The 21,380-nt window shown below is 51.2% G+C and overlaps 1 protein-coding gene across 7 annotated transcripts in view; it reads left to right on the top strand.

Annotated features, from left to right (window-relative positions):
* IQCE (IQ motif containing E) overlaps positions 1-21,380 on the top strand; it is a 45,805-nt gene that overhangs the window by 19,757 nt on the left and 4,668 nt on the right. For 5 of the 7 annotated variants that reach the window (XM_055340608.1, XM_055340606.1, XM_055340604.1 and 2 more), the window contains 12 exons: positions 657-727; positions 1,728-1,800; positions 2,032-2,081; positions 3,382-3,545; positions 5,001-5,056; positions 6,222-6,421; positions 8,624-8,728; positions 9,925-10,015; positions 14,247-14,417; positions 18,378-18,401; positions 20,486-20,596; positions 21,106-21,230. In XM_055340608.1, coding sequence (XP_055196583.1) covers positions 657-727; positions 1,728-1,800; positions 2,032-2,081; positions 3,382-3,545; positions 5,001-5,056; positions 6,222-6,421; positions 8,624-8,728; positions 9,925-10,015; positions 14,247-14,417; positions 18,378-18,401; positions 20,486-20,596; positions 21,106-21,230 — 1,241 coding nt within the window. The remainder of the gene's footprint in view (positions 1-656; positions 728-1,727; positions 1,801-2,031; positions 2,082-3,381; positions 3,546-5,000; positions 5,057-6,221; positions 6,422-8,623; positions 8,729-9,924; positions 10,016-14,246; positions 14,418-18,377; positions 18,402-20,485; positions 20,597-21,105; positions 21,231-21,380) is intronic. The other 2 variants (XM_055340605.1, XM_055340607.1) reach the window with 2 other exon arrangements.

Genomic DNA, 21,380 nt, shown 5'->3' with positions numbered 1-21,380 from the left:
GATATTTAGTTGAGAGGGATAAGGTCAAGGAACATAGTTTTAATGTTTTAATCCTTTTTGCAAGGAGATGTAGTCATGTGTTACTAATATAATTTAAAATTAGCTTTAAAAAAAGTCATTTGGCTATTCAAGAAGAAAGGAAGAGCTATACTTCCAGGAACATAAGGGTGCCAGCTCCCAGAATGGTACGTTAGCAGAGAGAAGGAAGAAATGAGGTAGATGAGTGGTCTTTCCCCAGAGGGAAGCATGGGGCCATGGAGGGCTTCTCCAGGCTTCTACCGCTCTGCTCACTCCCAGGGGAATACTGTGGATGCAGTCGCCCTGGGCAGGGTCACAGTTGTCAAACTTTGTATCTAGCACTGTGGTGGCTCCTGTCAGCCCTCAAGTGTGGAATGAGGCCAAGGGGAGGGCCCTGCACCTGCTGGCACATCTCTGGGGCCCGCCCCACTGTTGCCACCACGTACTGAGCCAGGGGGACAGTTGGCCCTCTCTTTGCTGCGCCTAGAGACTACAAAAGAAGCCAGCAACAAAGGGGGCAGGGTGTTCAGATGCTGCTGGGTCAACTGGCCGGGAACAGTCTTGAGTGTCCAGAGGGAGGAGGAGGTTGCGGACTTGGAAGAGGAAGTCAACTTGATGTGCTGGTGTTTGATTGGCAGGTCATTAACGGGCTAAAGCAGAGGATTCTCAAGCTAGAGCAGCAGTGCAAGGAGAAGGACAACACCATCAAGTATGGAGGCACTGGCCATGGGCGGGACGGGGGGAGGTGTGGGAGGACAGCAGGGGGGCTCTCGAGGGTCACCACCTGACCTGGTCTCCAGTAGCAATGTCTGCTCTATCTGCAGCTTCAGTCCCCCCACAACCCCATCCCATGTCCCTTATCCCAGCTTCCTCTTTGTACTAAAAAAATGAAAATGAGTATTAGCCATCTCTCCCAAACATCACTGGGGGACAGTATCTTCCTTAATCTCTTTTCCTGTCCCCACTGCATTTAAGAAATGCTTCCTTTCCTTGGTCTTCTGTGGATTGCTTGAGTATGTGCCCATGGGTCTGTGGTCTTGATGCCAGCTGTCAGTGCTGGGACACCAGCTGCCTGCCTGGCCCCTGCCTCATCCTGCTGCTGCTCAGGGCAGCGGGCAGCCTCACACACTCTCCCCTGGATGCGGTATAGAGGAGTGTCCATCCTGGCCCTGGTTCCCCACCCTATGTTTCTTGCTGAAATTGTCACCTATAAAAATTTGGATTTTTTGCTGGTTTCTCCTATGTTACAGATTCCTGAAGTCTGTAACTGTACTTTCATTTGTCTGCAAAAGCTTTTTGTCTGAAGTCTGCTGGATGCTGAGGGTGGGGGAATGGTACTGGTACTGCAGGAGGGAAGTGATGCTCCTTCCTTTTGAACTGCTCCTCCCACCACCCCCAGAGGCAGCTGTTCTCACCTATCGTGTGCTTTGTAGTTACTCTGCTTCTTCCCAAACAGCCTTCTATTTAGTAAGAAATTGCTTTAGGGAATCTCTTATGGCACCTGGAGGTGGCTAGTCCAACAGGGAGGGGTTCCTGAGGGTGTGAGGATCCTCCCATGGGCCTCAAGGGGAGTCCATGAGGCTCCCTGCCCAGTTCGCTTCTCTTGCAAAGCCCTTCTATCACTGTTGTTATGGGAGACACACTTCCCCTTGTTGGTCTGCCCTGGGGATACCAGCACTGCTGTGCTAACTCTGAACTTGGGTTTCTAGCAAACTGCAGACTGACATGAAGACCACTAACTTGGAAGAGATGAGGATTGCCATGGAGACTTACTACGAGGAGGTGTGTGGCCTTCTCTGGGTGGGGCGGGTCAACTGCTGAGCTGGGCAGTCACCCCACAACACCCTGGGGACCCTGCTCTCCCATTTCATCTTTGCTTGACTATGAATCCCAGAAACTCAGTGCTTACCTCCAGCCACTAGGCAGAAATCAAGAATCTGATTATGGCTTTTTTCAGAGGAGGGCCTTCATGCTCATTTTATATTGTAATGGACTTTAATTTGGTGTTTACAGATTCATCGTCTCCAGACTCTGCTGGCAAGCTCCGAGACTGTCGGAAAGAAGTATGATCATCTCCTTGGGAGTTGTGTTTTGTGTTTGGTCCTAAGAATAGCATAGGCATTACATGGGAAGTGCGGGCAGTACCCACACCTGCATGGTTTGTTCATTGTTAGAGTGGACCTGTTTCCATTTGGGATGGTTACACAGGTGCCCTCGTGGTTGCCACACACTGGCTACTAACAGCGCGCTCAACTCTCCAGACGTTACTTCCCTAATTCCTACTATGGAACACTTCCCTCATACAGTTAGAAAGCACTGTTGTTGAAAGCAGGCCTTCTTTGTCGAGATGACATTTCATACCCAACAGTAAACACAAGTTCATTTTCCTGAAGGAGTTTATTAGGAGAGACATCAGGGTTTCCTTAATGCTAAGATTCCCTCACTACAGATTTGGCCATGCCACTGGCCTCTGCACTGAGCTGCATATGTGTATCAGGCATTCACCTTGTGCCACGCACAGCCTTCTCTTTGCCCCCTTTGGCTTGGCAAGCTTTTTCCATAAAGGACAACTGATTCTTGCTGTTTGAGGTAGGTATGTTCTGTGCAGCGTCCGCAAACAAATACAAAGCCATTCCCCTGGGGGACGTACAGAGTAGGTTCCTGCGAGTCTCAGGTCACGACATCACCACCCACCCTGTTTCTGTGTGTATTTCTGCTGAAAAACCACTTATTTAGTACATACTGCTGATTCCCAACATCAAGTGGCATCACACACACGTGCTTTCTGGTGATTAGGTCCATGGGGCAGACCCGAGCATTGTGCTGAAGAGCCTGTTTTAAACCGTGAGACCACCAACGAAAGACACAGGGAAATACACACTCAATATAGTGGAGGTGCTGCTTGAGGAGCACATGGGGACTCCACCCACCCTCCCACCAGGAACTCGCCCTGAAGCTTCCCGCCACCCTACCCATGTCCCTGAGTGACCGTGAAGCCACCCCAAGTATCAATTCAGGGGTTACAAATTTTAGCAAGTAGGCAAATTTGCAGGTACAGAAACTGAACAGGCTGTATGTTAGACTTTCTGGATAAGGGGCAAAATCAGAACTATTAGACAAGTGTTTATGTAACAAGACAAAGTAAGTTCACACAAACTTTTTAGTGATGCAATTTAGAATATGTTACTGTATGTTCCTTGGAGTTCAAAGTCTGTGTTTCCTATTCAATTGCAAATATCTCCGAAAATCTCTCTGAGCCAGGGCCAGACACCCACAGGCTGTTGTGCGCCCACCCCTCTTTTAAGGCATTTTATAAAGTCAGTTTAGGAGCTCAAACCTAGCTGTTGGTCTTGTTGTTCCCAGGCCTCCAGGGGAGAAGAAAATGGGCCTCAGAAGACAGAAAAAAGTGAGCAGCGCCCTCCTGAGCTTGTCCCGGAGCGTCCAGGAGCTCACGGAAGAAAACCAGAGCCTGAAGGAAGATCTGGACCGTGTGCTGAGCAATTCTCCCACTGTCTCCACCATGAAGGGTACCATCCCTGGAGTAGCGCGCGGAGGGATGCTCGAGGAGAGGCCACGTCTCATGTTCTTTGAGGGAAGATGCAGGCAGAGGCTGTGGGAGAGTCCTGGCCCTCCCGCCCAGCCCCTGAGGCCTGATTTCAGTTGCCACAAATGCAGACACATCCTGCTAGTCTACGCTAAAATGTATCCCAAAATCTAACGGGTACCTGCCGTGTGCCAAGCACCCATCTAGGGAGTGGAGTAGAGTGGTGAACAAAGCAGATATCCCTTGTAGGGGGCGATGTCATGCTGGGAGGGGAACAAGAAGTCAACCCATCAGCTGTGGGTCCGGTGGTAGTGTCATGGAGCAAAATAAAGTGGAAAGTCAGCAGGGGTCGGGGCAGGGTGTGCACCTGTGAATAGGGTCTTCAGGGACAGTGACAGCTGACAGACCTGGGACAGCTGAGGGACAGCCAGGCCCATAGCCAATGTGTACAGCATGTGTCAGCAATGGCAGGGTAGAGCAATGAGACAGGAGCCGGGTCAGGTGGAGGGCAGGGTTGTGCCAGCCATGCCCAGGCCCTGGGGGTTTGGGCCTGGGGAGAAGACCAGCTACTATGCTGAGCAGACTGTAGAAAAGCAGATGGGGAGACAGGGCTTCTACGATGTCCTCATACAGGCTGCTGACCACTTGGAGCAGGGCAGCACCATAGGGCTGAAAGGTAGCCAGGTTCCAGATACCTTTGGGAGATCAGGTGCAGCCTCTGATGCAGGAGGAGCTAGGTTCCAGGGCTTTTATCTGAGCAACTGAAAGGACGAGTGTCCTTTACTGGGGTGGAGGTGACAGGAGCAGGTCTGGGGGAAGGGAACAGGTCTAGTCTGTGGTGTGTACTAAGTATCCAAGTGGAAACAATGTATCCATGAGTTCAGGGCAGAGGCTCAGCAGGTGATCACCAGCAAACAGAGGACCTGGGTGAGATTCAGAGCACCCACGAGTGAGTGGTGCAGTAGAGGGCCCAAGTGCAGACCCTGACATGACATGGCAGTGTGCAGAGGGTGACCGGCAAGGTGAGCCAGCAGCGCTGCTGCCAGTAGCTGGCGAGACAGCTGGAAGAGCTAGGAGGGCCAGGGAAGGAAGTGCCCGCAGGAGGGAAGGGGCAAAGGATACAGCAAAGTGGACTCGTGTGACCTTGAGAAGGACCATCTTTGACCGGGGGCGCCAAAGCCCGACCAGGAGAATCAGGAGTAGGTGTCACACTACAGACAGCTCCACAGTGGGGGGAACAGAATCCTTTGCGGGGAAGTGCCATTGGGTTATAAGAACCTGCCAGGTGGGGGTTTCCCGGCTTTGCTTCTGGCTGTGCGAGCTGTGCCAGCTTGTGGAAGGGGAAACTCACAGGCTGTGCTTGAGACAGTTGGGCTGGGCTGAAGGGGCCATCGGATGGTTGTATGAAATACATCTTTAAAACCGTTCCTTCCGTCAGGTTACATGGAGTGGAGTAAGCCCCGGCTGCTGAGACGGATCACAGAGCTGGAAAAAGTGAGTGGTGTGCCTCTTAGCCCACCTCCTGTCCTTTAGGATCAGCCTGTGCTCAAAGAGAAGCCAGACAGCTTATAAAGTGGGAACATAGACAAGTCCTCTGCTCATAGGATACTCAGAGAGGACATGTTAATAGATAGTCGCTGTCTACTGGATGGCACTCAGGGCAGACTCCTTGCAGGTCTGGATGAGGCCAAGGGTCATGTCCTTCCTGTCTCTGATATTACAGGTGGTCACACGGCACATGGTTTTGGACTCTGTGTGTGACTAGGGATGGATGCAGGTGATCCTAGAGCCTTTTAGAAACTCAGCCTGACGTGTGCATGTGAGCTTTCTACAGGCCGGTCCCTCTACCATCCTGTATATCTGAGTCATCAGAAAACTCTATGTATCCCCCGGAAAATTGGGGAGATGAATATTTCCTCATATCTGCCATGTGAATTTGTAAATTTGGTATCATTCCTCTGGTCAGTAATCAATCAGATTCTACTGGAGTTAGAAGTGTCAGCATCTTCTGAGTAGCCTGGTAAAGTGGGAGCTGCCCCCTTATTTGGCTGAGCAGAGTAAACCTAAAGGGGAGCATTAAAAAAAGAACTTTACATATTTACACAACAGAAAAACCTAATAAGTTTTATATATTGTGGGTATTTTGAAAATAAAGTTTGTTAGGAAAGGAAGTCAGCCAGAGGTGGCTCTGAAGTGCACGAGGGCAGTACTTTGTCTGCTGATGCAGGCTGGCATCAGGCAAGCCACAAGGCCTCAGGAATTCTTAGTGGGCACAACTGGGTTATCACTTAAGATTAAAATCATAGAGTTTGAAAATTCTAGAAATCCTAAGGAAATACTAGAGTAAATGAGCACAAAGAAAAGAAGCTTATGAATTTCCCTTTCGTAGGCCCTGTGTTCTGTTTTGTTAATGGTGCCTTGCCCCCACTTGTCCCAGGCTGGGCTCTGCTGGCAGGGGTGCTCTTCACTTCCCCAATGGGCTCCCATCCCAAAAGGCTTCTGTGAGGTGGAGCTGTCCCACGATTTAAGGTCACACCCAGAGCTTGTCCCATACCTGGGCTTGGGACGAGTTTTGCTTGGTCACTATCTCTTCCTTGGGTTTCATAACTGCAACATAAAATGAGAAAGAACATCTAAAAAATGCCTGTGTTGCCTCTAGAAAATAAGTTTGATGGAAAGCCCCAAATTACATGCTTCAGAAGTGGTCAAGGCAAACGCTATGGTGCACTCTGCGTCCAGCTCCACTGTGTCCAGGCAGCCACGAGGTGACCAACATGAGGACAGCGAGCATCTGCGGGGGACTGTGCGGAGCCTGAAAGGCGAGCGGAATGCCCTACAGATGCAGCTGCAGGAGAAAGAGTAGGTCTCGGGGCACAACTGGCACTCTGGCCCCCCGGGAGGGCTTGTGGCTAGAGACTGGCATTCTGGTGAATACAGGGGAGATGCTCAACTCCTGGTAGTAATTCCTGGGGTAGTTTTGTAGGATTCAGAGACTTACTGTATTTTTTTTTAAGATTTTATTTATTTATTCATGAGAGACACAGAAGGCAGAGACATAGGCAGAGGGAGAAGCAGGCTCCTCGCAGGGACTCGATCCCTGGACCCTGGGATCATGCCTTGAGCCGAAGGCAGACGCTCAACCACTTAGCTACCCAAGAGTCCCAAACTCCTGCCCTTTTTGAATGTTTACTTGGTGGCAACATTCAGAGGGAACAAAGACTAAATAATAAACATAACGAATAAATTATGTTTTTAAAGATTTTATTTGTTCATGAGAGACAGAGAGAGAGGCAGAGACGTAAGCAGAGGGAGAAGCGGGTTCCCTACAGGGAGCCCGATGTGGGACTCCCTCCCAGAACTCTGGGATCACAACCTCAGCCGAAGGCAGAAGGCAGATGCTCAACCGCTGAACCACCCAGGCGTCCCAACTTCCTATATCTTATTTGTGAAGTAAAAGTCACTTAGTGGTGAAAAGAAGACCTTAACTGACCATATTACATCATTGAAAGAAGGGGAGGTATTTAAATCTCTTTATGCAGAATTCCAGAGTGATTTCCAAATTCTTTTTTGGGAAGAATTGACTTTTGTTGACTTTTGTAAAGTAGATAAGCCAGTTAAATCTTCTGCAGAGTGGTTCAGAGAGTAGTTATATGTTTATGACACCCAGTCTAAATGCCAAATAAGACACAAATTCTGTGAAGGGTTCACTGTGACCGTCAGAGTTTGAAAGGCAAAATCTCCAGATTTTGCTTGTTCACTGTTTTTTTCTCTAGTGTCTTGATCTGTAGTTTACTGAAGATGTTTCCTGTGCTGTTTACTTGTGGCTTCTCTGGTCGCAGTTCTGTCATAAGTAAGCTAAACCCATGCATCTTCTGAGATGGGGTTTATCTCTCAGAGTGGCCTAGGGAAGCCACCAGCCTCAGCATCACGTGGGTGCTGGTTAGAGATGCAAAACTTAGGTCCCGCCCACCCAGGAGCTGGTTAGATATGTAGAACCTAGGCCCTGTCCACCCAAAAGCTGGTTAGAGATGCAGAACCTAGGCGTGGCACACCTGGAAGCTGGTTGTAGATCTAGAACCTTGTCAGACCCAGATCTCCTGAATCTGACTCTGTCTGATGAGGACCCTCATGATTCATGTGCACATTTAAGTCTGAGAAGGACTCCCTAGCTGACTCCTCACCTACTAAGTTCTCTGCTGCCTTCTGTTTACAGCAGAGGAAAATCCCTTCACACTCCACGTTCTTAGTCCTCCAATCCAAGTACATCTATGTGAATTGGTAGGTTCTTTGTAAAAATTAGTATTTATCAAAAAAAACTGGGCTAGTCGTTTTGAAAGGTAAATAATGCTAGTCATTTTGAGAGGTAAGTAACGTCTCTGATAATCTCTTCAGCTGTCACCTGGCATGATAAGAGCTTCCACCTATTCAGCCCTTACTCTGTGATAGACCCTCTTTGAAATAGTCAAGGTTTTTCCTCTGATTGACAGAAGATTAAGGGACCTAGAAAAGTTAGGTCACACGACAGTGAGCAGTGGAGCTGAGTTCAGACTTGGAGCTGTGCTCTTAGCCACATGCCACCTGTAGGACCAGGAAAGCCTATCAGGGAGCAGTTTAGTTGGAGGTCCCAGGTCACCCCCTTGTCCTCAATGGCTCAGCTCAAGTAGCAGCCCCGTGTGGTGCAGGCAGGACCCTCCTAGCACTCATCTGAGATACGGTTACATACCAATTGTGTGACTGTTAGGATAAAGCCTCTCTCCACGAGAGCAGGGCCACAGCTCATCTGAGTCTCCTCGCCACTGTATCCTGGGTACCTAATAGCTGCAGGCACATAGCAGGTACTCAGTGAATATCTGGAGGAACAGCCCCCCAGAGGGTCTTCTGGCTGTGTGGTTATAAACAAGTGCCTCTATCCATTTGCCCCCACGTCCATCCACTGTCATGAGGAAGGAAGTTGGGTGACGTGATGTTTTTGGAAAGCTCTTCCTGCTTTGGTGATAATTCGTGTAACCGTGGTCCTTCATTTTCACGAACTCTGAAATGTTTCTGGTTCTGTATGTTCAGTTTGGAGATGAAGCAGCTGCTCCAGACAAATGCTGACCTGCAGAAGGAGCTGGAGGACATGAAGGGAGGTGAGGAAGAGAGAAGAGGAAGAGAGGATGCTCTGAGGTGAGCATGCCAGGAGTCAGAGGCTGTCCAGAGATCCCACAATTCCAGGCATTTCCAGTCTTCCCTCCGTACAGCTTCTGGAGCATTTTCTTGCAGCCCCAGCCTAAATCCGTCACTCACTTCCTGACATCCTGCAGGAGCTCTTTGTGTCCCTTAGAGTAAAAATCCCAATTCTGGGAAAGAGCTCTTCACAATCAGGCAGTTTTTGCCTCTGTGGTGTGATGCCAGGTCCTCCACACACACCCTCCACTGCAGCCACAGCCACCAGGGGCGGCCATCCAGGGCCAGAATCCTCCTTCACGATTGTTCATAGACCCCAAAGGGGAGACAGCCCCAAGCCCATCAGCTGAGGCACAGATAAGAAATTCAAGTATGTCCACCTAAAGGAAGAAAAAGAAATAGGTTCTGGCACACATGATGGCGTGGATGAGCCTCCGGCACAGGGTGCCACACGAAGGAAGTAGACAGGAAGGGTCACAGACTGGATGCGCACGGGCAGATTCTCAGGGAGGGGTGGGGGCAGGGAAATAAGCAGGGGCTGCTCCACGCGAGGCTCCCTTGGGTGGGAGGAGTGTTCTGAATTGGTGGTGATGGTCGCACCATGTTCTATGAATTTTACCTCAATGAGAAGTGCCCCCCCAAAGTAGGCTAGAACCCTGGATGGAAATATATACCACTCAGAATAATGAGGAAGACACAGATTGCTAGAATGAATAAAAGTACTTGTTTTCAGGAGAACTGTGACGAGGTTTTGTCAGAAAGCAGGGCCGGAAGAGACCAGAAAGGGCAGGTGTGCAGGGAAGAGCTATTTTTCTATTGCCATTAAAACCTATAGCAAGGACAAAAGTCCTAGTTGCTTCCGCTCACATTGTGCACTGAAAACCCCAAATGCTGCTGACCCATGCATCACTCCAGCCACCAGGATTTTTCCCACACATCAGAGGCAGTGCTGGCCCTGAGGATCCTCCGGCCCTGCCCTCCTGGGGCTTCCAGCCTGGCCGCAGACACAGGCCACAGAGCATGGTCCTGCAGTAGGGACCCCATGCTGGCCAAGGTGCAGGGAGGTGGTACTGGGGGCCTCAAATGGCTGCAGGAGAGGTACCCTGCAGGCGGCCCTTGCAGTCACATACAGACATGGAGACATGGGCCACTGCATGATGACCAGTTAAGATGTCATCCTCTCCCTCCTACTTTAGAGAGGAAATTCAAACGCTTGTGAAGAAGTGTCAAGAACTGGAAGAGATTAGGAGAGCAGAGAGAGACAACCCCGTGGAAATGAGTCCTGAGGTATGGCTCAGCTGGGCTTCAGACTTCCTGTGCAAGTGCCGTGGGGCTCTCGGCCTGAGCGGGACATTCTGCTGGTTTGGTTCCCTGGTTCTCCTGACTCTGGCACTGACAGGCCGTTCCCCTTACCGTCCCCCTTGATCTCCACAAATTGCGTATGTTGAATCCAGAATCTGAACTGATCAATTGTCAGTTAAGTGACTTTTTTGAACAGTGTTTGAGTCTTAGATAGTGAAGTTGAGTGAAGATCTTCCCCAGATTTCACCTATTCAGAAAGTCTAATTGTCCAACAAGGGGTGTCTGTTAGTGGGTGAGGAGTTTGAGAAGGCCTTCTGGGGAAGGGACAACGCTTGGAGAGGACCTCCTGTCCCCCGTCCTGCGTGTTTAATTTAAGGTTCAGACCATGACATGGACACAGCCTGGCCAGGAGAGTGCTCACTGTGGCAGAGCATCTTCTGAGACCCCCGTGCCTGCCACTGAACTTTGCACATGTCCAGGTGTTGAATGAGTGTGTGGCAAATGGCAGGTTCAAGGTGAGAGGTAAGTTGCAGGCACCCGCCATCCTGTCCCTGTCCCCTCATGGAGGCAGCTACAGCTGAGCTGGTCTTTGTGGCCACAAGGGGCTGGCTCCCCTGGCACCACCTTTGAGCCAGAGCAGCCCTCTGGTACCCACTGGCCCTATGCCACCTGCACTTGAACTTCTGGTGGCTGCACTGTGCCTCCTTGCTAATCCTTTTTTCCAATTGATGGATTTTTTTCAGGTGGCAGGTATAATCTATTAACTCAAATAACATTGGTATTAAAATTCTGTGGTAGCAGTGTGCTCCAAGAGGACTCCACCATGTAAACGTGTGGTAGATAAAGCCAGGCTGGTGGGGAAGCGTCCACAACGAGCACACGTCAGAAATGGTAGATAACACCTGGCGGCCCCTTTACGATCCCTTTTCCATGAGCCCCCTGTAGCTTGCTACAGACACGGTAACACCCAGGGGGTCCACCAGGACAGTGGGCCTTTACGGGGTACACATCATAGCCAAGAAGTTCTGTTGCTTCAGAAGGCGACTTACTGTTTTATAACAAGTGACCTGACAGAGATGGTCACCGGCCGCCGGGAAGAGAGAGTGTCCCCGGGCTCTAGGGCTGCGTTACCTGCTGAGGGTGAAACAGACACGTTCTGATGTTTGAATCTGGGCTGGCTTGTGTCTTCTGAGTCTCCGTGGGGAGGGCTCTTACACTACATGACATGGTGTGTACTTCAAAAACAGAGAAGTGCTGACAGTCGGGAATCTGCAGAAGCTGATGGGTGCAGCTCTGGTGGCAAATGGAGATGAGCCGCAGCTTACCAGGGAGGCAAGGAAAGGCGTGTGGTGCACACGCGCTGGAGTTCCCGAAGGCTGCGTGACAGCCTTGGTGCCGGCATATCCTGCCGGCCAAGTGTGAGGGTCGGACTATGTGAGTCCTTCCTGAGCCTTTCCGAAAACTATTTTTGTGGTTCAGTAAAGTATATTTTTTGTGTTATCTGTGGGATGCATTTCTGTGCTGGTTTCTCCAAAGTTCCTTGGTTAATGTCCTGAGTCCTGTAGAGTCATGGTCCCAGTGTCCAGGAAGCCAGCCGCTCTGCATGACCGTCACCTTCCAGGGGACCCCTTGCCCCCCTGCATACCATGCCCGCTGTCTGCTCTGGGTGGATAGATGTGAGGCCAGGGCTGCTGGGGTGGGGGCATGTGGGCGGTGGAGCTATGTTTGTGTATCTCCGGGGACCACCTCACTGGCAGGGGCCCCTTTTCTTCCCGAGCGGGTGCTCACAGGGCTCTGAGCCAACAGGGCTCCCCCATCTGTGACTTGTCCACTCTGGGTGATCCTGACCCCTCGGAGGCACCCAACAGAAGCAAACGTCAACTCTTCTGCTTGTTTTAATTCATCTGGTTCTTGGAGACCCCTCCCTCTACAGAGAGACCCGCTCAGGGTTCCTGTAGACACTCATGTGGGAGGCAAAGCAAGTTTCTCCTATATTGTCTCCTCAGAGTGGTTTTTTTTTTAAATATTTATTTATTTATTTATTTATGATAGCCACAGAGAGAGAGAGAGAGGCAGAGACACAGGCAGAGGGAGAAGCAGGCTCCATGCACCGGGAGCCCGACGTGGGATTCGATCCCGGGTCTCCAGGATTGCGCCCTGGGCCAAAGGCAGGCGCCAAACCGCTGCGCCACCCAGGGATCCCTCTCCTCAGAGTGTTGACGTGGAGACAGAGGAGAGTCACTGTAGCGCCAGGCTCCGCCCGTGCGCTGATGTTCCCCCACGGTCAGGAAGGTGGCTCTGGTGCAGGCACCTCGTCCCCCCAGGCCTCGCGCTGACCTCCAGGAGGATCTGGCACCAAGGGCACAGGCCCACTTCTCTGCACACCTTACCACAAGAATGCCACTTTTCCTGTGAGTCCCAGCAATTCGGGATTTCGATCCTCCACTAACTCAGTGTGAGACACAGTGGCTGCACTGGTAGGGAGCCCTGATGAACATTCTTTTTCTCAAGGGTTGACATCCTTAATCAGCATCTCTACGTCCCCTGAGAGGGGCTTCTCGAGGTTTACCCAGTGTCAAAGTTATACTCAGGACTTACTAAGGCATCTTATTCAACCTGGAGGTTTTATGTCCCTACTATCGGCAGGAGCCTACCTTGGGCCCCAGGTTTCATGCTGTTCATGCCAAGAGTGGGCCAAGGGAATAGCCGTACCCTCTGCAAAGCCACAGGGACAAGGATGGTAGGTAGCCTGGCAGTAGTGGTGCAAACGCCATGGACAGGAGACCCACGGGTGAGCCGTGCATCTGCCAGCGGGAGAGCAGGACCCTGTCCAGCCACTGCTGGTGGGGAACAGGTCTCCACTGGCTGACTCAGAAAGCCACCTGTGACCTACTGTTTGGTGGAAACAAATCTATCTCTTCCAGAGAAGGTCACAGCAGCGATCCCCTGAGATTAGAAAAAAAAAAAAAAAAAAACTCACACTGGAAAAAAATCCGAACAAATTACCGAAGTATGGCTTGCTTCTGTGTGGTGGGACCACGAGCAGTTTTATTTACCTCTAGCGTAGTCTGAATTTTTTATAACAGGCATGTATATTCTTATAACAGGCTTTGGGGTTTTCCTGCTGGAAATGCATTTCCAAATGGACTTGGCTCTCCACGTTTGGACATGGGTGATGAGTTGTAGGTTTAATCAGGGTGGCAGGGGGTCAGTTTCTAACAGTTGCCTCAAGGAATTTCTCTATCGAAATTTAAAATCCTTTCAGCTATTTGCCAAGAGTTTTGGAGTGAGTATTCCTTTATCTCTAGGTGACTGATGGGACTCTCTTGCTCCCATTGGGACAGGCCACATAGTGACAGAGGTCATGTTGCCACAAAGGAACAGCGATGTGGGGGCATATTGGTACCGAGGGAGAAGATAAGCCCCTCTCCGGCTGGATGTTGGGGGTCTCGGTGGGTAGTAACTGGGCATGCCAGGAGGGCCTGGTGACAGTGACTGATCCACTAAGGGCCCCGGGGTGTGGGTGGTGGGCCTGGCTCCTTGGACCTGAGACAGTGTCAGTTTTTACCAGTTTCCATCTTCACAAAGGGGTCCTCCAGCAACATAGGCCCCCAGCGGTGAGGACGATAGTCCAGGGTGTGGATTTTTATTGAGAGATGTCATTGCAGATAATAAATTTGGACTCTTTTTTTTAAGATTTTATTTATTTATTCATGAGAAACACAGAGAGAGGAGAGAGAGAGAGAGAGGCAGAGACACAGGCAGAGGGAGAAGCAGGCTCCATGCAGGGAGCTTCTTTTCATCGTGAAAACTGAACTAGAAATCTATTGCCTTCAATTGCAAAGGTCTTTAGAGTAAAAGAAAGACCAAAAACAAGATGCCTGAGAAGCAGGTAAACCTTGCAATAACACACACGTGTCACTGAGCTCAGGAAGTACATTGTAGCTTCGGAAGGGCCACGTGTCAGATTTACAGGGGTGTCACCCCGTCATCCTCTCATGGGAGTGCCATCACACCGGGTTTAGGGAGGTGGATGAAAACCACCTTAAAGCTGTGCCTTGTTTCTGCAGAGATTTTTTTTTTTTTGTACAGATTTTTCCTCCACATTAAAAAATTTAGTCTGATGAGCTCAGCCTGTATCATGCCAGCATCCTGCCACCTCACCTGGTACCCATCTTCCCTGCCCAGCTTAATCGTCCTTTGCACCTTTCTGCAGACCCCAGAAGAACCCCGACCTTCCCTTCCCACCAGCAGGCTCTCTCAGCAGGACCATGAGCCAGATCCAAGTGAGGAGGGCTTCTCTCGGCCCCCCTCCACCTGCTCCAAGGGGCAAAGAGACACGGCAGCCAGGATCCTGCAGGCCCGCTGGAAGAGATACTGCCAGCAGGTGAGAGCCTGGGCGGCCTCACTGTCGTCCGCTCCCTCTGCCGCACAGGCTCTGTGCTCGGTGCTGCTGGCGTGCATGGAAATGTGGGACAGAATATCGTGGGGGGTGAGGGGCAGACCAGCACCTGGACCCAAAGTAGGTCCTACAGGGACCCTTACAGGGTCATCTGGAGGTGGAGAGGGGCAGTGGCTTGTCTGGAAGCCTTTGTTAGCTCACTGACTACACAGCGGCGGGTGGCTGGTTCCAAGGGAGACCCGCTCTGGGTACAGCCCCTGACCGCACTCTGAAAACTCTGCCCTGTCCCCCTAAACATGGCTGAGCATGGGCTCCACAGTGAGGTAGATCCAGTCTAGAAACAACTGGAAATTCAAACCCCCAGAGAAGCCCCTCTTCTGGGGTTGCCTGGGGGAAAGCAGCTCAGGCTGTGGTCTATTTTCCTGGGACTCTGAAGAACCTGCCTTGAGTGGCTGCTCCTCAGGGGACACCACCTATAAGTTAGGGTACAGGAAGGCCACCCATGAAAGCTGAGAATGTATGTCTCAGACCCCAGGAGACAAGGAGCTATGAGTCTGTGCTGAATGCGTTCATGCTTGGGGAGAGGTGGAGCGAGGAGCCCAGGGCAGGGGAAATAGGGTGATGGGGGAGGAGCCTGGGGCAGAGGAAGCAGGGGAGATGACGGGGGGGGGGGGGGCTGAGATGGGAGAAGTGGGGTGACTGGCAAGGAGTCCAGGGCAGGGGAAGCAGGGTGACAGGGGAGGAGCCCAGGAGACCTCATGCTATCTCGTGGAGGGAGGAATGGGGCTCCATTCCTGAGCTTCTGGGGTAAGAGTGGCCGTCTCCTTGGACGAGCTCTGCGCTCTGAAAGAGCTCCTGGCTGTAGAACATGGCAGGGCCCTTTCTCCCCGGCTGAATCAACAGAGACTGTGCAGCTCTCTGGGTGTCTGAATATCATAAGATCTTAGTTCCAGAAGGTTGTCCATAGAGTTTCTTAAGCTACTGTTTCTTCACAACTTCTGTTATGAGAATGTATAGAACATTTAGAATATTTGGAAGAACTCCATGTATTCAGGAAGGTACCACGCAAATTCTTGCCCCTACCTCAACAGTAGTTAACACTCAGCATTATTTCTTTTCTATGTGGATCGTTTCTTGGTACAACCTTATGAGAGTAAGTTTTAAACGTGAATTCTCGGCATCTTCTGAGCATGAGGGCACCCAGCTGACCACAGCAGGCACCCTCAGACACCCCAAAGTGAGGCAGAGGGTGTCTCATGGCCTCTGGCGTACCTTCATAGCCACATCTCCCCACATGCCCCAGGATCCCTTCTCAAGGATCAACGTTGTCAGCCCCAATCCAGTCAAGATTGAGCATTGACCCACATCCAGTGAGAACTCTGCAGTGTTCCTGCACGTCCTTATGAAGAGCGAGGGCCAGTCCCCTGCAGGGTGCCCACGTCCAGGATCTGTCCCATTGTGTTCCTGTGGTGGCCCTTGTCTCCTCCCTGTAAGCAGCAAGTCAGGGGTGCAAGCTTGATGCCGCTCAGGTTAGGCCTTTTGGGCCAGAGCATTATCTCCCTTCAGGCACAGGTGAGACCAGGGAGTCCTGTTCCTGTGTCTGACCGCAGGCACAGGGTAATGTCACGGCTGCCAGCTTCTGCCATTGTCAGGCAACACCTTTCTCATGACAGTGACCTTGTAAATCTGTGGGAAGAATGACCTCTTTGCACTCTGGTCCCCACCTTCCACCAACGGCTCTGCGCCCTTCACACACCTTTACTCAGCCCATCACGTCACACAGTTATGGGGGGACTTCGGGGCTGGCACTCTTCTGTAAAGCAGCTTTGCTTATCAGCTGGTCAGCAGGGCATCACTCCATGGTCTCCCAAAAAGGCAAGCTCAAAACTTCCCTGTTTCCCATCAAGCACTAAGTAAACCCTGACTTCAGAGCAGGGGATTGTTCTGGTGGTCATTCTACAGGAAGCCAGCAAGCTTCTTCCCCCACTCTATCTGAGGACTGGGACATTTCTGGCTTTTAGATTAATTAGTCATTTTTTCTTTTCTTGTTCAGCTTGTCCCACATCTGGTCAGTGGGAGCGCTCAGGTCTGACTCCTGGGCCTTTGTTCCTGTCAGCTCACTCTAATCTTCTGGCTCAGGAAGGCATTGCAAGCTCCCCGTCCTCCTCACCCCAGACCTGGAGAGAGCTCACCATTACTGAGCCGCTTGTCTGTCTGGGTGCTGCTTTTCCCCTCACCTTTGTCCTCATCAGACCTTTCCTTAATTAAAAAGACCAAATGCGGGTGCCTGGGTGGCTCAGTTGGTTGAGCATCTGACTCATGATTTCGGCTCAGGTAATGATCTTTGGTTCTGGGATCAAGCTCAACATCAGGCTCCACGCTCAGTGGGGTACCTGTGTGACTTCTCTCTCTGCCTCTCTCTTTACCCCTCCCTCTCCTTTTGCCCCCTTCCCTCTCAAATTAATTAAAAAACTCAAATTTAATTAATGAATTAATTTAAAAAGACAAAATGTAAGGTGCTCTCAGAGCAGTGCCCTAGCTCACTGCTCCCCTTCAACTTGGCAGGACCTGTCACCCACATTGGCTTCCACTGCCTGCCCCTCCGGGAGCTGGGGCACAGCTGACTTCTTGACTCGTGAGCAAAGTCATTTCTTCAGGATTCTGTGTTAAAAGAACTCAGAAACATCAGACGCACATGCCTACATCTGAGAATATAGCATTCAGAAGGCTACTTGATTGGAAATTGGGGTCCTGGGACCTCAGCCCCAGGTCCTCTTGGTCTGCACGTCTCAGACTCATGTCAGGGTGTGATGGTGTCTGAAGCCATGAGGAGGAAGGCCCTGGGCCTTCCTGGAGCCCCCTGGCAGTGCAACTGCACCCCACATCCGGCTACACTTTCTGCCATCAACAGGCCTACAGCTGGCCACACTCCACCATGCCTCCTTGACTCAGAGTCCATTTCCACAAGCAATGTGGTTCCATCTTTTCTGCCTGTCTTGAGTCATGGCACATTTCCACTCCTCCACTTTTGCACTTTTCAGGCTCACCATTAGACTTCCTCACTCTGCAGCTCGCCCCACGTCCTTGCTGGTGCTATCCTCATCTGCTGTTTGGTGGTTTCTTGGCCAGTCCTGATTGTTACTATTATTCATTCATTCATTCATCTTACATCCTGCTGGTCCTCATACTCCATTTTTCCTTAACCCATCAAGGGTCAAATCCTCTTCTATAATGGCCGTGGGCCATGCACTCTGATTAATATCAAAAAGGATCTGGCAAGTATGTTTTGTTGGCTCTGGTCAATGACCACTATAGCTCGTGTATCATCCCGGGCTTTCCACACCAGAAGGACTCGGGCTTCCCTGACATCTATAAAAATACACATTCCTGGGGCCTCTGTGCTGGTTCTGGCTCAGCCTAGGGTGTAGCTCAATCTTTGTTCCTCCAGTCCCTGGGTGCTTCTGACAATGGGTTGGGAGTCAGTATAGGGGTCCTTTTTGTAGCTTCTTCAGCAGACATGACCTCACAGAGGACACCTGTGTCAGGACCGCTCTGGCTGTGGGAAGGGGCTTCCTCACTTGGGTCTGAAGACAAGTGTGCATGGTGGTGCCTGTGAGTCATGTCTCACAGAGAGCTGCCATGGGCTGGCCCAGAACCACAGGCGACACCAACCTGGCTCGTCTGCAGCTGACTCATCCTAAGAAAGCTGGCCATCTGGATACGGCTGTTGGCTCCCTCAGCACTGCCAGCTGAGGACAGGGATGCACCCAGCTTCCTGGGCTGCAGGTGGTGAGGAGGGCGCTCTCGATGAGGGGAGTGCCCTGGTACCCCAGTTCTGCTTTTCTCCATCTGTGGTGACTGTGGCAGAGACAGGATCAGGAAATGAACACTGTATTGTGAAAAATTCATCCTCGTGTTAATTCATAATGTATCTCTTTATTTCAGAAAAAAGAGGCTGTTCTGGCTGAGGTAAGCAAGGTTTATTTCATCTGTTTCAAAATATATAGTCTTGCACTCGAGCAAAGTCACAGTGGGATGTCTCACACACTGGTTTCCATGAAATCAGACCAGACCCGGGTGATACCAACGTCAGATGAATATTGGGATAACTTCACATGTTCAGATATATTCAATCAATCATTCTTTCAACATACTTTTCTTGATCATCACTTCAGGTCTGGTAACCCAGTGGGCCCTCAGGACTCAGAAAGCTGTTGAGACAAGTCATTGCAGGTCAGGGTGTCAGGTGTGCCTTAGGGCTCTTGTGAAGGCCAGGCACAGGGCCTGGGGAGTGTGGGGGCTCCCAGGCGTAGGGAGAAGACAGGCGTGCACAGGAGCATGGCTTGCTGGGGAGAGAGCAGGTCTGTGTGATCAGTTGGAAGCAGAGGTTGGAGGCAACAGAGGAACTGATGGGAGCCTCCAGCTACCCAGACCACCCTGGAGACCCACACGGCCCCGTGCTGCTGCTGTTGCCCGCCCTCAGCCTATTCCCTATGCAGCCTCCAGGGTGACATGTTTTAAATGATAAATAACACCATCACTGTACATGACTTGCTCTCAAACTTAGAAGCAAATCTAAAGCTATTGCCTAAAGACTCTCCATGTCACACTCTCTGGCTACCCCTCCAGCCCTGCTCATTCTTCTCTGGCCAATCTGGAGGCTTCTTCAGCACTCCTTGGAAATGCGAACCTTATTCCTGACACCAGGCCTTTGCACTTGCTGCTCCCTCTGCCTAGAAGGCTCTTCCTCTAGACACTTACATGCCTTGCCCCCTTGCTTTACACAGGAAATGTTACCTCTTCAGAGACCCGGTCTCTGAATACCCCACATCGGCCATTACTCCAGCCCCATGTCCTGCTTTATTTCTCTTCATAACTTTTATCCCCACTTGATATTTTGATATTTTACTTTTTTTTAAATTGCTTGTCTCCCATTGCAATGTAAGCTCCTCAGAGGCAGGGACCACCTCTGTCCTCACACCACTGTATCCATAGTTCCTAGGATGTTGCCCACCACGTGGTAGGCATTCAGCAGATTGTGTGGAATGAATGGGTGAGTGAATGGGTGAATCTGGGATTCCTCAAAGGACTGTATAGAGTGTTTCCCAGCCAGCTAGCTGGTTAGCATGTGCTATCGTGTTCTCCTGCTTGTCTTCAGGGGTCTCCCCAGGCCTGGTTGTCCTCACCTCCCCAGGCAAGGGATGACGACAAGACCCTTGCAGGATGCTGCTGAGCTGGGCTTCTGTAGTGCTTTGGTGGCTGTCATGTCACCCCAGCCTGTGTCGCTCATTACGAGCCCTCGCTATGGGCCATCTGCATGCAGCAAGCCCCCCCCCGCCCCGCCCCAGGTCGGTCTATACATGCACCTGCTTATTCTCACCACGCTTTGTTGGGCCTTGTCTCTGAACCCTGAGTTCAGGACATCTCCTTCACTGCCTCCAATAACAATAAAGCAAAGCTGTTTCTTTTAGTTACCGTGATGCTGGAAGCATCTTGACCTCGAAACACGCGACATATCAGGCCCCAGTGTGCTCGCGTGGCGCTCGCCTAATATGCGATGAGAGCTCAACCCGTTTGTCATGCTGTGACGTTTCCAGCCAGGGCTGCCCCTGGAATCCAGAACAGTGATCTCAGACTTAACAGAGCATCCATGTGTGTGTCTGAGGAGATCATTTAAGATTAAGGTCAGAGGATAAATAATCCCTTTGCTACTGTTTGAGATCATGCTCTGGCCCACTTGGTTTTGAAAGAGGTGTATAGAAAGCAGGTTGCATGGGCTTAACTACCCAATATGGAAACATAACTGTGTTTAGAATATGGACGAATATGAGCAGCTAAATGTGATAGCATTGAACAGATGCCTGGGTTCAGATGCTGGGTATGCCTCTTCCTGCATGAGGCAGTAGGCAGGAGACACAGAGGCTGTGGCTATGCAGCAGTGAGAGAGAAAGTTTTCTCTGCTGATAGAGCTTTCCCCTCCAGCACCCCATTCTCTGCACCTGCCACCTTCCAGGGAGATTAACACCCATTTCCCTCTCCTCGTTCCCCACCAGGCGGCTACGGTGCTTCAGTCAGTTTTCAGGGGACACCTAGCACGGGTGAAGCTGCTATCAAGCCAGGCGTGTGCTTCAGAATCCCCCGGGCCTCCCAGCCCGCCAGGCCAGGTAACCCTGGGAGCGGGACACAGCAGGGTGCTAACTGCCCTCTCTCCAGATCACCATCTCATGCCCCATCATCCAGGGCAGCGTGGCATCTCTATGTCCGTGTCCTACCTGGCACCTTACTCTGTGTGTAGAGGGCCACACTGGGCCAGGCACCAGGACCTGTAGTGCAGGCTCAGCTGGATTTAATTCAGGGGCCACATGGCTTTGAGGTGCTCACATATTAGGTAGTGTGCCTGTCTTGCAATTAAGGCAGAAGTTTAAAAACACAATAAAGATAAGCATTTTCTGTATCTGTCCCTCCTCTGCAAAAATGACAAGACATTCATTTTAAGAATCTCTAGGATCTGAGGGTCAGGAGCCTGCTGAGCACATGGTTAGTGACGAGATAAGCCACCTGGAATGGGGCTGCACACCCACACGACTCTCTGGGGGCCTGGTAGGGGCCCTGCCACACCTGGAAGGTGGGCAGAGGCTTCTAAATGGCTCTTTTCTCCACTGTGGTATCATAGCAGGACCCCCCACCACCACGTGTTCCAAGCCGTGCCATCCAGGCCCAGGATGACCCCAGGGAGGAAGAGGCCATCACCACCATCCAGTCCGTCCTCCGGGCACACTTGGCACGGGTCAGACACAGGTAAATCCAACTGGCAGGCCCCCCTCTGTTGCATGTCACTGGGAGACACCAGCCACGGCCATGGTGCAGGAAGCTGCCTATCCACCAGGCCACCCATGCACAGGCACACGGCACGGGAGGCAGGACGTGTCACGTGATCACAAATGTGCC

The sequence above is a fragment of the Nyctereutes procyonoides genome, unplaced genomic scaffold (assembly GCF_905146905.1).
Source record: "Nyctereutes procyonoides isolate TBG_1078 unplaced genomic scaffold, NYPRO_anot_genome, whole genome shotgun sequence".
In the NCBI taxonomy this organism is placed as follows: Eukaryota; Metazoa; Chordata; class Mammalia; order Carnivora; family Canidae; genus Nyctereutes; species Nyctereutes procyonoides.
This window is presented reverse-complemented; position numbering and strand designations above follow the sequence as displayed.